The sequence below is a fragment of the Corythoichthys intestinalis genome, chromosome 1, assembly GCF_030265065.1.
Source record: "Corythoichthys intestinalis isolate RoL2023-P3 chromosome 1, ASM3026506v1, whole genome shotgun sequence".
Classification (NCBI taxonomy): domain Eukaryota; kingdom Metazoa; phylum Chordata; class Actinopteri; order Syngnathiformes; family Syngnathidae; genus Corythoichthys; species Corythoichthys intestinalis.
Window position 1 is genome coordinate 72583165 of NC_080395.1, and position 18041 is coordinate 72601205.

An 18041-nucleotide genomic window follows, 5' to 3' on the forward strand; every position below is an offset into this window, starting at 1 on the left:
CACATACTACAAGTACGAGTGATTATGTAATCAAAACACAGCAAGCTAAAACTACTGGCAACATGTCTGCAGTTGGATGTATTTTGATGTATCAAAGAAATTTCCATTGATGTCCCGTGTCAAATTGAGTACAGTGCATTTGAGCCCGTGTGTAAGTAGTTTGGAGTTTAATGAAGTGAACAGCATACAATTACCGTAATTTTCGCACTATAAGGCGCCCCTGACTAAAAGCCGCCACCCAGCAAATATGGCACGAAAACAGCATTTGTTCATGAATAAGCCGCACTTGACTATAAGCCTCACCTGTCCTCACTGTATTATGGGATATTTACACCAAAATATATTAACCGATAACACTTTATTTGACAGCGGCATCATACGACTGTCATAAGACACAATCAACCACCATGAAGCTTTGAATCAATTGGCTGCAAAGCATATTGCTTTGCAGCTTTGGCCATCAACTGCTCCTTTGGGGGAGAAAGTCAACCACTGCTGTAAACACTGTTGTTGTCCAACATGCCTCCTAGCATGCATTGCAGCGCTACAGATGCAAATAACAATCAAAATTCATGCTATGCGCTAATTGTTTCTTCAGTTACTGTTCCAGTTGTTTCATTAATTGCTAGTTATGGTATTTGGTAACACTTTATTTGACAGTGGTGCCATAAGACTGTCATTAGACAATCATAATTATGACATGAGACTGTCATGAGCATTAAGGAATGCTGATAACATGTTATTTTGTGTTATCCGGCAAATTATCTCACTTTTGAATGAATCTAAAAAAACCGAGCTGGACATAAATGGAGTTAGTGACATCATTTGCCGGATGACACTTCATGACATCTGTCATAAGCATTCAGTAATGCTCATGACAGTCTCATGTCATAATTATTGCATGTCATAATTAACCGTCATTGCTTCAAGAAGCTGCATTTGGCCATCACTTCTCCCTTGGGGAAGACAGTCAACCTCTGCTGCCACCTGCTGTCAACACTGTTGTTGTCCAACATGCCTCCTAGCATGCATTGCAGCGCTACAGATGCAAAAATCAATTAAAATTCATGTTATGCGCTAATTATTTCTTCAGTTACTGTTCCAGTTGTTTCTATAATTGCTAGTTATGGTATTTAGTAACACTTTATTTGACGGTGGTGCCATAAGACTGTCATTAGACAATCATAATTATGACATGAGACTGTCATGAGCATTAAGGAACGCTGATAACCTATGTTATTTTGTGTTATCCGGCAAATTATCTCACTTTTCAATGGCTCTAAAAAAAAACGAGCTGGACATAAATGGAGTTAGTGACATCATTTGCCGGATGACACTTCATGACATCTGTCATAAGCATTCAGTAACGCTCATGACAGTCTCATGTCATAATTACTGCATGTCAAGAAGTTGTTTCATTAATTGCTAGTTATGGTATTTGGTAACACATGGCACCATAAGACTGTCATTAGACAATCGAAATTATGACGTGACACTGCACTGCCATTAGCATTAACAAATGCTTATAACATGTCATTTACTATTATCCGGCAAATGATCTAATTTTTGAATGGTTGTAAAAGATCCAAGCTGGACATAAATGGAGTTAGTGACATAATTTGTGGGATGACACTTAATGACATCTGTCATAAGCATTCAGTCATGCCCAGGATAGTGGCATATCATTATTATGACAATCCTATGACGCCGCTGTTAAATAAAGTTTTACCTATTCACCCAAATAAATCAACAAATAACCCGCACTGGACTATAAACTGCAGGATTCAAAATGAAGGAAAAAAGTAGCGGCTTACAGTCCGAAAATGACGGTAAGTGGTATTTACAGTGGGGCAAATAAGTATTTAGTCAACCACTAATTGTGCAAGTTCTACCACTTGAAAATATTAGAGAGGCCTGTAATTGTCAACATGGGTAAACCTCAACCATGAGAGACAGAATGTGGGGGGGAAAAAAAAATAGAAAATCACATTGTTTGATTTTTAAAGAATTTATTTGCAAATCCTGGTGGAAAATAAGTATTTGGTCAATACCAAAAGTTAATCTCAATACTTTGTTTGTTGTTACTTTGTTACATTTTCTGTAACTCTTCACAAGCTTTTTACACACTGTTGCTGGTATTTTGGCCCATTCCTCCATGCAGATCTCCTCTAGAGCAGTGATGTTTTGGGGCTGTCGTTGGGCAACACGGACTTTCAACTCCCTCCACAGATTTTCTATTGGGCTGAGATCTGGAGACTGGCTAAGCCACACCAGGACCTTGAAATGCTTCTTACGAGCCACTCCTTTGTTGCCTTAGCTGTGTGTTTGGGATCATTTTCATGCTGAAAGACCCAGCCACGTCTGATCTTTAATGCTCTTGCTGATGGAAGAAGATTTTTCAAAATCTCTCGATACATGGCCCCATTCATTCTTTCCTTTACACAGATCAGTTGTCTTGGTTCCTTTGCAAAAAAACAGCCCCAAAGCATGATGTTTCCACCCCCATGCTTCACAGTCGGTATGGTGTTCTTCGGATGCAATTCAGTATTCTTTCTCCACCAAACACGAGAACCTGTGTTTCTACTAAAAAGTTCTATTTTGGTTTCATCAGACCATAACACATTCTCCCAGTCCTCTTCTGGATCATCCAAATGCTCTCCAGCGAACCGCAGACGGGCCTGGACGTGTACTGGCTTCACCAGGGGGGCATGTCTGACAGTGCAGAATTTGAGTCCCTGGCAGCTCATGGTGTTACTGATAGTAGCCTTTGTTACTGTGATCCCAGCTCTCAGTAGGTCATTCACTAGGTCCCCCCGTGTGGTTCTGGGATTTTTTGCTCACCGTTCTTGTTATCATTTAGACGCCACGGGGTGAGATATTGCATGGAGCCCCAGATCGAGGGATATCATCAGTGGTCTTGTATGTTTTTCATTTTCTAATAATTGCTCCCACAGTTGATTTCTTTACACCAAGCGTTTTACCTATTGCAGATTCAATCTTCCCAGCCTGGTGCAGGTCTACAATTTTGTCTCTGGTGTCTTTCGACAGCTCTTTGGTCTTGGCCATAGTGGAGTTTGGAGTGTGACTGACTGACTGAGTTTGTGGACAGGTATCTTTTATACGGATAATGTGTTAAAACAGGTTTCATTAATAATGGTAACGAGTGGAGCCTCGTGAGATCATTCCACTCTAATTTGGAAATTTAAAAAATCTTTAAAAATCAAACAATGTGATTTTCAGTTTTTTTTTTCCACATTCTGTCTCTCTTGGTTGAGAGGTTTACCCATGTTGACAATTACAGGCCTCTCGAATCTTTTCAAGTAGGAGAACTTGCACAATTGTTGGTTGACGAAATACTTATTTGCCCCACTGTAAATGCATACGTGTGCATTTGCTGTGGTTTAGTACAATAAGTTTAAAGCATGACCGCTTCCTCTTTTGTCACTTTTTTTCCCCACGACTCATACACCCCCTCTGCCAGTCGCTGATTAATCCGGCTGAGAGCGACTTCGCTCGGCTTGGTCGACGCGAGAACTCCCACTTGTTGCACAAGAAAACAACCAGTCTTATTTTAAATGGTAGGAGAGATTCTAATAGCCTGGTAAAGAGCTTGACTAGTTTCAGCAAAAACGGAACTTTGTTGTGAACTACAGTTTCACACAAACGTACATCAAGATCTCATTCAGCTTAGCAACTGGAGTCATAAGACCCATTTTTGAGTGTCCCGAATGTGCTGTCAGGTGTGTCTACATCCACTTAACAGAATGCTATGACGACGCCAGCGCTCACTGCCGCTGGGAACGTATCTTCCCGGTGGCAGTTTTAAGGAGGGGTGGGGGGGGAGCCAAGGGCATAGATTTGCATAGGGACGGTAGGGACATAACACTACCAACTTTTCAGGATGCTCAAATTGTCCCCACCAACTTTTAAGCCACCTTATTTGCAATATATTATGACTTGTTATATAGGTAATTTAGATCGTCTTCCCATATGTTGCAAGGATATAATCGACCCTATCATTATTATGTGAATTATTTTCATTTTGTTCAGACTTACATTTGCCCCTTTTCACTTGCTAAATGTGCCGGTTCATTTTCCCATCTCAAACGCACGTATGAGTGGTTGATGACTTTTATTATTTAAAATGTATTTCTTTTATACGTTAATTACTTAAAAATATTTGTATTTGCATCTTAATACATTTGTTTTCATATACTCATACATTAATCATAATTGAGGTAAAAAAATTTCATATTTTGTTGAGTTTGGCTGTACATTTTTTCCATTCCTGGATAGTTAAGAGATTATTTACAAGTTTTTATTTCTTGTGTATGTTAATATAATTTAAGTATTAAATGTTGCAATTTAAATTTGCTCATTAAATCCGGACATTTTATTCTGCAAGTTTTCAGAATGTTTCTTTAGTAGTTTTTGAAAACACACGTTTGAATCAAACGGTGTTACGCCTGAAACGAAACACGTGAAAGTTAGCATAAATCAATGCAGATTTATTTTAAATTGATCATTTAGCCTATCCATTAATTAGGTTCATATATGTGAGAAATGTAGCCCTGAACCCGTTCACCCAACTGGTCTTATTAATGTCACTCCCCAGCAAAAAGTGTACATGCATGTTATGCTGTTACATCGTCCCTGCCAATGTTGATACCAAACCTACACCCTTGGGCGGAGCACTGGCCCCCCTGAAGTGCCAGTTCACACTTTATTACAAAGCATGGTAATGGGCGAATCCTTTTTATCTGGAGAATGAGATAGTGTGGTGTCTAGACCATGTTAATATGCTACTTTTGTGTTTAAAATGGCCTTTCAAAAATGTGATTAAATCTATTATTCCATGTATTGTATCCTTCCTTACTTGCACACATTATGATTAAATTAGAATTATTACAAAATTGACATTTTTTACCAGTAGTAGTTCTTACCAAATGTTTTCACCTCCTCATGCAAGATAATCTGCGAATTTCCTTGTTCACCAAAACAAACACACATGGCCCCTGAGGGTTACACGGGGCCCCTTCTTGGGCCGTTTCTGAAAAATCCGCCACCGCACCCTCACATGAAGTTTCAGAATCTGCACCTTTCAAACTAAACTCCTCGAGCATCTGGATTTGTAAAACCAATGCCAAGGCAAAGGGCAGTAATCGGAAAATTTAAAAATGAATTACGGTATTTTTCGGACTACAAGTCGCACCTAAGTATGAGTCGCACCAGCCATAAAATGCTCAACGAAGAGAAAAACAACATATATAAGTCGCACCGGAGTATAAGTCGCATTTTTGTGGGATAAAATCCAACACATAGAACAGATATGTCATCTTGAAAGGCAATTTAATATAAAAATACAATAGAGAACAACATGTTGAATAAATGTACAGTGTACAGTGCATGAACAAAGAAATGCGAATGTACTGTCCTAACCAGGACGCTACGTCTCGGTCCTGGCTATACAGCGAACTCCAAAATGACGATATAATTTGCTGAATCAATTTGGTCCTCGATACCAAACAGGTTCACGTCAACGTAAATAAATGATAATTAGGTTGTTTTACAGCAATGACTTAAACGGTAAGCATGCGTTAGCTAGCATTAGCACATCGTTGAAACACTCACACAACTGGCTCTAAGTGTCCGATCACGGATGGAAAACACACAACAACAACAGAAAAGATGATACACGCAGGCGTTGCCTCTGTAAAGATATCTTAAAAGCATAAACAATGAACGTAGGTTGCAGCCTTGCTTCTCTCTCGCTAACTCACCCATTCACTCAGAGCTACGTAGCTGTTCGTTTTCTTCTGGCGTGTGAGCGCTCTTTACATAAACAAGTGTGAGTGCGCCCCCACGTGCGGGGGAAAGCACCACAAACTAAAAGCATGCATTTCAATATAAAAAAAAGTCAATAATACAATTGAACACACATTGCCAAAGGCAAAACGCGAACGTGGCCATAGCTATTATGAGTTATTCAGATAACTATAGCATAAAGAACATGCTTACAAGTTTACCAAACCATCAGTGTCACTCCAAAACACCAAAATAACGTTTTGTTATGTACTTCCCTGATCTAAGTACATGTAAGGCCGAGACTTGAATGGAACAACACTTCTTTATTCAGTGTGCTTCTCATCATACATGTCACAGAGACATAACAGAGATTCCTTTTTTATACTGTAATACCACACCCACAGGAAGTGCACACTATGGCAACAGCAGTGTGACATAAATATGTCACGATATCATAGTGTTAATAATTTCACACATAAGTCGCTCCTGAGTATAAGTCGCACCCCCTGCCAAAATATGAAAAAAACACGACTTACTAATACAAAAAATACGGTAATAAAATAATAAATTATATGCATGTGTACTTTTATCCCTCTTGGTTTTCGGTTTTTCAGCCAAGTGTTTCCAATATTCAGTTTCTGCCAAGAATTCTGCTTTTGGAACATCCCTAATTTTTAATGTTTTTTTAAAATGTCTTATTTTAAGGTGATTTACCTGTATCTAAATATTTGAAAAAAATCACTTTAAAATTGCTTTCAATTTGTCTCTGGAAATAAAAGGCCGTTGTTTTTTTGACAAAGAATGTGTGCAATTATGGGTTGTTGTTTTTTTAGAATCAGTCAGAATCAGAATCAAATAGAACCTAATTGATACACAAACTTTTGTGTTAGAGAGACAAATTGAGTGAATTAAAAAAAAGTGGGCACCATTTCTGCCAAGCTACATCAAACATATGATATGAGTAAAACTTTACACATACAGTGAGGAGCAGACATATTTGCATCCCTTGTCATTTTTCTAAGTTCACCCACTTAGAAAACAGGAAGAGGCATGAAATTTTAATCACAGATGCATTTCCACTTATAGAGACATCATCTAAAAAATTAAATTAAATTAAAAAATCCGGAACTCACATTGTATGATTTTTCAATCATTTATTTGTAATTTATTGGATTCATAAGTATTTGTACCCCTGAGAATCATCAATAATTATGACACTCAAAGAGTTGTCAGTCTACATTAAAAAAAGTCCACCTTTACCCCGTGAGTAACCACCCACACGCCCGTTTGAGATCAATATCGTCCCCTGTGCACCCCACAGTCAGTCATAATCTAACTGCTACCATGGGCATGACCAGAGACATTTCGAAAGACACCAGAGAAAAAATTGTTAAGCTCCACAAAGCTGGAAAAGGATGTGGGAAAATTGGAAAGCAGCTTGGTTAGATTAAATCAACAGTTGCAGTAATTGTTAGAAAATGGAAAAGGCTAAAGATTCCTGATAATATATTTTGGAATGAGGCTCCATGTAAAATCTCTCCTCATAGGCATCACTCATGATGAGAAAAGTGAGGGCTCAGCCTAGAACTACACGACAGAAGCTGGTCAATGACCTGAAGAAACCTGAATGCACATTTTCAAAGGCTACTGGTCAGTAGAAGACTACTGTGCAATGGTTTAAAATCATGCATTGCTCAGAATGGTCCCCTGTTGAAGCAAATACATGCGAAGGCCTGTCTGAAGTTTGCCAGGAACCATCTGACTGATGTAGTGGGGTCATGGGAGAAAGTCATGTGGTTCGACTAAAGTAACACTTTTAGGTGCAAACTTTACTCGTCGAGTGTGGAAGAAAAAAAAGGAAGAGTATAACCCCGAGAACACCATCCCCACTGTGAAGTATGGGGGTGAAAACCGCATGCTTTGGGGCTGCTTTTGAGCAAAGGGGACAAGACGACTGTACTGTATAAAGCAGAGGATGAATGGTGTAATGCATACCTGTCAACCCGAGGCCGTTGGCAATCTTACAAATAGTGACGTATGCCCTTACAAATTGGTGACTAATATATACGTTGTATATAGCGTGCAATATGAAACAAAAATAAAACTCAATTTTTTAAAAAATTATGAATTTATTGGTAATATCGTAACATATAACCTGGCGCAATCAAAGACCAATCAATATCTTCAGCTACATCGGGATTCCTAAAATTTAACAGTGACTTTTGTTATAATTGCATGTAGCACTTTTGGCAATTTCTATCATGTCTTGATGGCAGCACTTCATGGCACTTCAGCTTGCAATTCAGTTTGACTTGAAGGTAGTAGTTCATTAGTGTTAAATTAAAAAGGTCAATTGATAAAATTCGATGCAATCTTTGAGTCCGGGAACATTTCTTTTGCTATTTCTGAGAAGTGATCAGCAATAGTTGCAGGTAAATTGTGTTTGGCAACAAATTGGCAGAATGAAATCTCCGCTTTCGTTTTCATTCTGCAGACTTTATCTTTATGACCAGTGTTGTTAATCTTACTTTTAAAAAGTAATGAATTAGTTACAAATTACTTCTCCCAAAAAGCAATTGAGTTAGTAACTCATTTACCTCAAGGTAAGAATAATTAGTTACTTGGCAAAGTAACTGGTGTTACCTTTAATGTTTTTTTTTCATAAAAAAATAAAATAAAATAAAAAATAACATAGTAACCTTTGCCATGTGTGGAAATCATTTAATGTTGTGAATCAACTGTTCATAGTTGTTAAAATTGCAACCGTTTTTGCATTAGTTCCCTACTGTCTACTTTCGACATGTTAAGTTTTAAAACTGTTTCATCATTTAAAGATATTCAAGTCAAGATTTTGCCGATTTAGGAGTATTTTAGATAAAAAGTTACTTAAGTTCGCTAGGAAGGTTCACGACAACAGAGCCTTTCTGAGAAGTTTACTGCTTCAAAATGGCGGCTGTTTATTAACACCGCCGTCTGTCATTTCGCATGTAGTTCTATAAGCATTTAATATCTAGGCGTAGATTGTAGGCTGTCGGCTACAGTCAGGAAATATTGGAGCCACCTAGCTTAGCATCGCGTTTGCTACAGCGTCACAACACTTCTCTCTCAGTGTCTGACATTTCTCGCCTCATTCAACCAATGTAGTAACGCGTCGTAACGCACATTGTCTTATTGCCGAAAAGGTGACAAAATTCAAACTGAGAAAAAAATAATACAGGAAAAACGTACAGATTTTGAACGTACGGCGTACACATTTAAAAATCAGTGCTCACTTGTACAAATTACGCCGAAACCGTACAACTTGACAGGTATGGTAATGTATGATCAGATTTTGAGCCACAAACTCCTTCCCTCTGTCAGAGAATTGCAGGCAAGTCGTGGCTGGATCTTCCAACATGACATGGATCCAAAGCACACAGCCAAGCTGACCAAGGAGTGGCTGCGTAAAAAGCATATCAAGGTTCTGGATAGAACCTACTCACCAACGTCACAGAATGACGTGTCACTGTATCCGGCTGCCATATTGTCCGTCAGTGTTTATCCGTATTCTCAATGGTTTCAATTTGTCGTGCAATTTATAGTGCAATTCATGGAAGCAAAGAGACAGTCGCTGTTTTCAAAGAGTTCGATGTGACGCAATATTGCCAAACAAGACACGCTGACACGTACGACAATATTACAGGGAAGATACGCAGCGAGAAATTATAGCAACTTGAAGCTAGTTTATTTTCACAGCAGCAGTATTTCGCAAGAGCCCGAGTGTCGAAAGAGAACGCCACAAAGACGAGATTGATGAAATTATGAATTAAAAATTATAATAAAAAAGCAAATGTGACACACAGAAGGGCTTGCTAAAATTTGTTTAAATATATTGTTCTATGTAAATCAGCCAATGTAGCCCCCAGCATTTTTACCACACCAAATCTGGCCCCCTTTGCAAAAGGTTTGGATAAACCTGTTTAACTTCTTTCACTTGGTACCAGCTAAATATTATTCAAAAAATAATGATGGTGGAAGAAATAAGCATCTTGAATTTGAAACTGTATGTTGTCGGCGATTAGCCTCGCAATGATCTTAATTGTGGTTGTCAGCCCAAAACCCTCTAAATATATATTAAATGCATCTTACCAGATATAAAATGACTACTACATAATCTGTAGTGATCGTTTGGTGCCCAGTTTTCTCGTCGAATTGCAGCAGTCCATCTCGCTCTCCTCTCCGGGTCTCTCGGAATACGGTAGAACTTCAAGTCTCTCCGTCTATCTTCTCTGTTATTGCAACCAACCGCCACACACGCCTTCACCATTTTGATTATTAATGTTAACGAGCAGAAAAACACGCCATAATAGGAGGAATTTACGTAGCGGTAATGCTTAAACTCGACGAGCTGACGGACAATATGGTGCGGAGGCGTGGTTGTGACGTCATGTGAGTATGGTCTATAGGCCTGTCGCGATAAATTTTAGTGTGTGATAACTTATCTCATAAATTATTGCGATATGCGATATTATTGCGCCCCCCCCTATTTTTTTTTTTTCAAACCAATTTACAACAACACAGTGAGAATACAGTATATATTAATAGATCAAGTCCACCCATTTAAACGCGATAAATGTTTACTCTTAAATTCAAAAATACTGTTTAAGAAATCACAACTAAAAACAATAGACCATGCCTCTTAAGTAAAAGATAACAATATTAATACCGCACAGAAACACAGAATAGATTAAATGTGTTTTTCAAGAAAAAATATAAAATTGCACTTGATAACAAGCATTTAGGCAAATGATTTTTTTTTCCCTTATAGCTTCTGCTATGGTGTTCCATAGGGATGCAACGGTACAGTTAAGTCACGGTTCGGTACGATTTTCGATACAGGGGACACAAGTTTCGATTCGATTACATACATTTAATGCTCTGAAAAAAAAATAACAATGTTTTTTTTTTTTTTGCCAACGAGCAAAAATTAAATTGCCATCATATACACATGCATTTTAGTGCATAATATTTATGTGCTTACTTCTTACTGATCTGAAGAAATTTTGTATAAAAGTGCTGAGAACAATTTTTATTGTTTGTAAAGTGAGGCAGGGCACACTGTTGATTGCTACAGCTCTCTTAGAAGGTAGGTTTACTTCATGAGCAAAACATCCTATTTGTGGTCCGAATCCATCTGTGTCACGTACTGAATTAACAATATGTGCAGCATTATCTATTAGGGGTGCAACGGTTCAGTTAGCCCACGGTTCGGTTTGAACCTCGGTTTTGGGATCACGGTTTCGGTTCGGTTTCGGTTTGCGTTTTGCTTTTTTTTTTTTTTTTTTTAAACTGCCTTTATTTTGCTTTTTAAAAAATGAAATAAACAGTTAAAATGTAAACATTTTAGACTGTTAAAATGCCTCTCAGCTCTTTGGCAAGTGTAGTGACTGACTACTGAAATACACACACAGTAGTAAAAAAGTTACTTGACAAAGTAACTGGTGATACCTTTCATGTTTTTTTTTCATAAAAAAAAGAAAAACAACCAAAAACATAGTAACCTTTGCTATGTTTGGAGGTCATTTAATGTTGTGAATCAACCGATAAAGTTGATAAATTGCTCCCGTTTTTGCCTTAGTTCCCTTCCGTCTACTTTCGACATGTGAAAATTTTATTACTGTTTCATCCTTTAAAGATAGACTCAAGTCAAGATTTTGCCGATTTAGGAGTATTTTGGATAAAAAGTTGCTTAGGTTCGCTCGGAAGGTTTACTACAACAGAGCCTTTCTGAGAAGTATACTGCTCTAAAATGGCGGCTATTTACTAACGCTACCGAGTGTCATTTCGCTTGTAGTTCTATATGCATGAGATATCTAGGCGTAGATTTTATGATGTCGGCCACGGTCAGGAAATTGGAGCCACATAGCCTAGCATCGCGTTTGCTACAGCGTCTCAACAAACACTCTTCCCTCTCCGTGTCTGACTTTTCTCGTGTCATTCAAGTATTAACGAACATTGGCTCCTTGAAGAAACGGTGACCAAATCCGAACGGATGAAAAAAAACAAAAACGCAATGCACGAAAAACGTGCAGATTTTGAACGTAACGGACGGCGTACACATTTAAAAACCAGTGCTCACGTGTACAAATTACGACGAGACCGTACAACTTGACAGGTATGAATTATAGTGGACCGTCACAGTTAGGTAGTAGCACTCTGTAGCACGGGACGTCCAATTATCAGCGGTCAGGGCGAAACTATGTGCTTTCGTGAAATCATCTTCAATGGCTTTGCGTGCCATTTCTTAAATGTCGGGGATTATGTTGTGGGCGAAATATGTCCGCGAGGGAACAATATAACGCGGGTCAAGCGTTGCAATTAAATTAACGAAGCCCGCGACAGAAACCACGGAATATGGTTGCATGTCTTTTGCAATGCAAATCCCCACTGCGTGGGTTATTTTATTGTGTTTTTCTGACCTGATATTGTAAGGCTTTTGGAACGCCTCTTCTATAGACCCATGTGTTTTCACTGGTGTCATCTTCGGGGTTGTCCTGCTCTGAGAAAACGATGTCTGTAGGTGATGTCGGCTGAAGTGCTGACTGCTGAGTCATGTTAGAAGTCTTACCGTTAGCATAGGGAACAAGCGCTGAGCAATGCTTGCAAATTGTTTTTTGTTTTTTTTTTCAATATTTTCTCTCCGTCTGCATTGTAGTCCACGGGGAAACCGAAATGTTGCCACACCGCAGATTTGAAAGAAGCCGGTGCTTCCTCAAAATTCGGTCTGTCGACTCCTCCGCTCGCCATAACTTTTTTTGTTTTCTTGTTTCACTTTCACCTCGCTCGTAAGCGAGAGAGGGCGTTACTCGGCTCCTATTACACAGGTGCTTGACAGCGATTGGACATTTACTCGTGGGGCGGGAATTTCTCCACAGCTGCGCTTCACGTCACACACAGGCACACAGAGTTTGACCAATTCATTCCACAAGCGTTCGGAATAAATTACTGTAATTGCAAAACCAAAAAGGCACGGTTCATAAAGGCGTATTGAACCGAACAGGGCGAACCATTCGGTTCGGTTTTGAACCGTGAACCGTTGCACTGCTATTATCTATAGACACTGTTATGGATTGATTTGGCCTGCTTAACTTCCATTTAGTCATGGCGGTTTATAATTCATCGATGTAGTATATGGAGTACGTGTCCCATAATCACTCTGGGCTCACGTAGCCAATGGCATGGGACGTAGCACATCTAGTTTGCTATTTCATGCGCGCATCAAAAAAGTTAGCAAACGCCACAGAAGTCACGTCTGCTCATTACTGCACAACACCAGCATATGACAGTGGACTTTCATAAACAGGACGAGTTTGAAGCAGAGCGCGCTTAATTTTCCCCTCAATGTTCATCATGTCCATTCAGCTGTCCGTTGTCAAAGCGAGGTTGTTCGTAGCAGTCAAGTCGGTAACAATGTTTTGGTGGACTTCGTTGTAAATATCCGGAAGTGCGCGCACGACTTTCCACCTCCATGAGGAAACGCTCTTCGTCCATGTTCGCTGGTGCTTAAACCGTTTATAAGACACTGGGCTGTTGACTCCAGGCCTGGATCCGCCCATTTTGACGGATGCATCCCCAGCAAAAATAGAAAATCGCCTAAACCATTCGGCAGGCTCCGGCATGCCGTAGATGGTCCGCAGTCAATCTGGAGCACTGACGCGGCCGGTATAGGTTAAACAATAGGATATACAGTGTATAAGGAACGGATTGGCTCCGGTGCTATTTTTTTCCGGACCTGAAGCGAAGATGCATTTTGCGTAGTTGGTAATGGTACAAGGAATCCGAACTTTTAACAGCACGTTTGCCGCACATGCACGCGAGGCGATAAATCGCAGCGGAAAAATTACCACCTTCATTTTTATTTATCGTGCGATAAATGGAATTATTGCATATTGCGACAGACTTAGTTCTGGAGTGGCTGAGCCAGTCTCCAGACCTCAATCCTATAGAAAATCTTGGAGCTGAAACTTCATGTTTCTCAATGACAACCCCGAATCCAGACAGATCTAGAGAGGATTACATGTGGAGGAAAGGGCCAAAATCCCTGTTTCCATAAGTGAAAACCTTGTGAAGAACTACAGAAAGCGTCTGACCTCTGTAATTGCAAATAAATGCAAACAAAGGATTCCGTGCTAAATACTAGTATTGGTTTTCTCAGTGGTACAAATACTTAAGAAACCCAGTAAATTACAAATAAATTATTGGAAAATCATACATTGTGAGTTCCGGATTTTTTTAGATTATGTCTATATAAGTCGAAATGCATCTATGATTGAAATTTCAGACCTCTACTTATTTTTCTAAGTCAGTGAACGGATTTCTGCAATTTTAAAGTAAGAAAAAAGATGTTTTGTCACGACCCCACAGTACCTTCTTATGCAACTCTACGGTGTGGTTTTGCAATAGGCCCATTGGGGTTGCAAACACATGAAGAGGTAGAAAACAAAAAGGCTATTGCAGTATATCTCAATAACCAGACTTTATGCTTCTGGACCCTTGCTTCAAAGAAGCTAAGTGTTGAAGCTTTCCCGAAAGTTAAATCTTCCTCATCGTGAAAGGGTCACTACCTTTTTAAGATGTGAAAAATAGTTGAATCCTAGCTTAGCCTGTTTGAGTGTTATTTCTGAGCACAATGTCAAACTTCAAAGATAAGAGATGACAGCACCTTGTGGGCTCTGTAGTATAGAATGTTCTTCCAGAGAAGGACACCAAGTTGCTGGGAAACTCCCATTACTGTTAAAAGAACAACAAATGGTGAGACAGGTGTGTTAAGAATCAGAGAGACCAAATAGTTCACTTTCATCAACTCACCCGCCTTTAGAAGTAGGAGGACTCAAATACAGATTGAAGACTCCTATGGGTGAAAGAGTTTAATCGCCTTTAGAAGTAGTAGGAATCAAATACACATTGAACAATCCTATGGGTGAAAGAGTTTAATATCTTTTTGATGGATGTCTTAGTGATATTTACACAGTTCCACCGTTAATTTATCAGAAAACAAATGACATTCTTACAGTTATAGACCCCACTCACCTACGTCACAAAATGACGTGTCGCTGTATCCGGCCGCCATATTGTCCGTATTTTTTAGACCTATTCTCATTGTTTTCAATTAGTCGTGCAAGTTATACAGCAATTCATGGAAGCCCCGGTGTTATCTGACGCCGTAAACTCATTGGATGCGTTGCATAAAAGGCGTTATGTGGAAAAGCGTTACTTTATCCATTCGCCAGATCCATATTAGATGCCTAAATCGATGTTTTTCGACCCGCTGTCTTCGCCGTCTTTGCCTGACCCTGATATTTACAACTATCTTGTCCACACAAAATCAGCCTATTCTCACGAAAGTTTGAAAAACTTTAAGAGCTTGGAGGCTTATAAATGCTACGTTGCTGGTTGGGTGAAACAGGTCCTCATACACGAAAATTCGGCAGGAATCTTGTGCTCGGAAGGTGAGTTACGAAATTTTCAATTCAAAATCTTTTGTTCTTGCTATCATCCACTGTCAAGTCTAATGTGTTTCATGTCATTTGTCAATGGAGCTAGGGCTTTTAATGTTTATATGGTTTAGCGATAGCACTCTCACTACATACATATAAATATGAAGTGCGATAGCACTACTCCAGATTGTCCCTAGTTGAATTTATTTTTGGGCTTTTCACCTCAATAGTGAAATTGTAAATTAATTGTATGACAACTGTCTTATTATCCCCTTATAATTATATATTTTCAGGTAGTTCATTCACAACGTCTGAGTGTATGTTGTCGGTGATTAGCCTAGCAATGATCTTAATTGTGGTTGTCAGCCCAAAACCCTCTAAATATATATTAAATGCCTCTTACCAGATATAAAATGACTACTACATAATCTGTGGTAGTCATTTGGAGCCCAGTTTTCTCGTCGAATTGCAGCAGTCAATCTCGCTCTCCTCTCCGGGTCTCTCGGAATACGATAAAACTTCAAGTCTCTCCATCTATCCTCTCTGTTTTTGCAACCGACCGCCACACACAACTTAACCATTTTGATTATTAATGTTAACGAGCAGAAAAACACGCCATAATAGGAGGAATCTACGAAGCGCTAATGCATTAACATGACGAGTATACGGACAACATGGCGCTGGGGCGTGGCTGTGACGTCACGTGAGTAGGGTCTATAAGGAACATGGAAATATGACTTGAAATAGGTCAAAAGTGATTCCATCAGTTAGAGCTAAATTTGCATGCGAAAACTGATCAGTCCGCTTCTGAGTTGAATTCAAATTTTTGTGGTGCACAAAATATTCCATTGATGACGATGGACAAAGGGACGCATTTGGTGATTTGATTTTCACTCTCTTCAAGTACAATTCATTAACTCGGCACTGAGAAAAAAAAAATTAGCCCAACTTCTCATGGGACCTAGAAGTTAGATGTCATATGCCCTCAGCAATATATTGATTGACCCTCGCCAAACTTGTAAATTAGGTCAATAAATGAAACTACTTAAAGATAAGTCACAATCAGTGGCAAACTTAGCAATTTTGGGGCATAACGCGAACATAGCCCGGGGCCCTCTTCATATGTTCCTTTAACACAAAATAAGCAGGAAAGGCAGCCTCAAAGGCCCCTATCAATATACAACCTTTCACAAGATCAGTGCTTCTCAATTATTTTCTGTTACGCCCCCCTCCAAGGCAGACGTAAATGTTCCGCGCCACCTCCCCAAACTCTCTGCCGCCACAGTAAATAGTATCATTTGTCTATATTAATACTATTATAAGTACGCCTCCTCCTAACACTGTGTCATTTTTTTTTCTATTAAGGAAAAAGTAACATAGATCAACTTATAATAAAGTATAACTTTATTGACATTGTTTTGTTTGTAACACAAAAGTCTTAAAGCGCATCAATTTGCCTGAATTAATTTTTTTTTTTTTTTAAAGTCACATCCAAACTGTAAAAATACACTCGAGGTACATTTTTGACCATTCGATACTGAAAAATAAAATGTAATAAAATAACAAATTCCAATTGATTAGAAACATGAACTCATGAGGACAATATGCCAAAAAATTTGACCGAAAAAACAAAACTGAATAGACGGGAAAAAAATGAGTCTTTGGACAGTTTTCATTTTCGCTGCTTACAGTATCACCTCCTTTGCAATAATGCGGGCTTATTTTGCACTGAGCATGCTAACAGTGCTCACTGGTTTACTGATATAACACTGACAAAGCGGGACAATTGTTGACAATATTTGGCATGTTTTCGCTGAAAAACAATCAAGCGGTTTATCAATGAGATTGGGGTCTAAAGTCTTTAAGTGGTGTCTTCGGCTACATCTACACTAGGACGGATAATGGCCTTAAACGTGTAATTAGTTGGACTATACGGCATGTCGGCCAGACTAGTATGCATATTATCTGGATGAGTTGTTAGACGGATAACGTAGGCGGGTAATGTTACTCGCCGCCTACCCACCACCTAATATGGACTGCTGTCTCCGTACGACATTCGGATATTCAGGAAGGGACGTCATGCCATCGCTGTTTTTAGTACGGCATGAAAACAATGGAGGCGGATGATCACGACGTGGCATTCCTGCTCGTTTCTATTCCACACATTTTACTTGAACCTTCAAACTACGTCTCAATATTATACTTCAATTCAGTCCCCATTTGGAGTCCTCCCATTGCGGATGAGTTGGAGATGTTTCCCGAGTTGTCTCACATCAGCCAGCTGCGGGGCTGCCCCTCCCAATTCAATGCCGACCGGACATAAGTACTGGATAAAAAATGCATTGAGGAAAATTAAACCCTAAAAAGTGACCTGCGTGGTACCCCCGGTCAAAGAGGCGCGCAATCATTTTTTCCCCAAGACATTTCTGCCTGTCAAAACTGTTGCCACTTCCAGGATCGCCACTTTTATCAGGCATGAAAATGGGTCAGGGGTTAAAAAGGTGAGAAAGGTGTGGAGGAAATATGTTCCAGTACACTGTATTGTACACCCCAACAAAATATTGAGCTCTGTCGACCCACACTGTGTTTCAGCAGGGCCATGCAGAGACCGGTGGAGGGGCGGGTGCTCGTAGATCAAAAGGGGCACATGAACAAGTATTTAATACACCTTAAAACAACATAACTTAAATTTTAACCAGCTTTAGATAATAATTGGCTGCGACTGTGACATACTTTAATTGGGAGGGGGCAACAGTGAAT

General features: G+C 39.3%; 1 protein-coding gene across 9 annotated transcripts in view; it reads right to left on the reverse strand.

Moving 5' to 3' along the window:
• The window catches only part of LOC130917366 (phospholipid-transporting ATPase ABCA1-like), a 321379-nt gene that overhangs the window by 291327 nt on the left and 12011 nt on the right, over nucleotides 1-18041 (reverse strand). For 7 of the 9 annotated variants that reach the window (XM_057838802.1, XM_057838715.1, XM_057838723.1 and 4 more), the window contains exons 2-3: nucleotides 14653-14695; nucleotides 14507-14574 (exon numbers count right to left, since the gene is read on the reverse strand). The exons of 1 other annotated variant lie outside the window; for it this stretch is intronic. In XM_057838802.1, the coding sequence (XP_057694785.1) occupies nucleotides 14507-14572 (66 nt within the window). In that variant the 5' untranslated portion in view covers nucleotides 14573-14574; nucleotides 14653-14695. Of the gene's footprint in view, nucleotides 1-14506; nucleotides 14575-14652; nucleotides 14696-18041 lie in introns of those variants that run through there. One more of the 9 variants, XM_057838757.1, reaches the window with a different exon arrangement.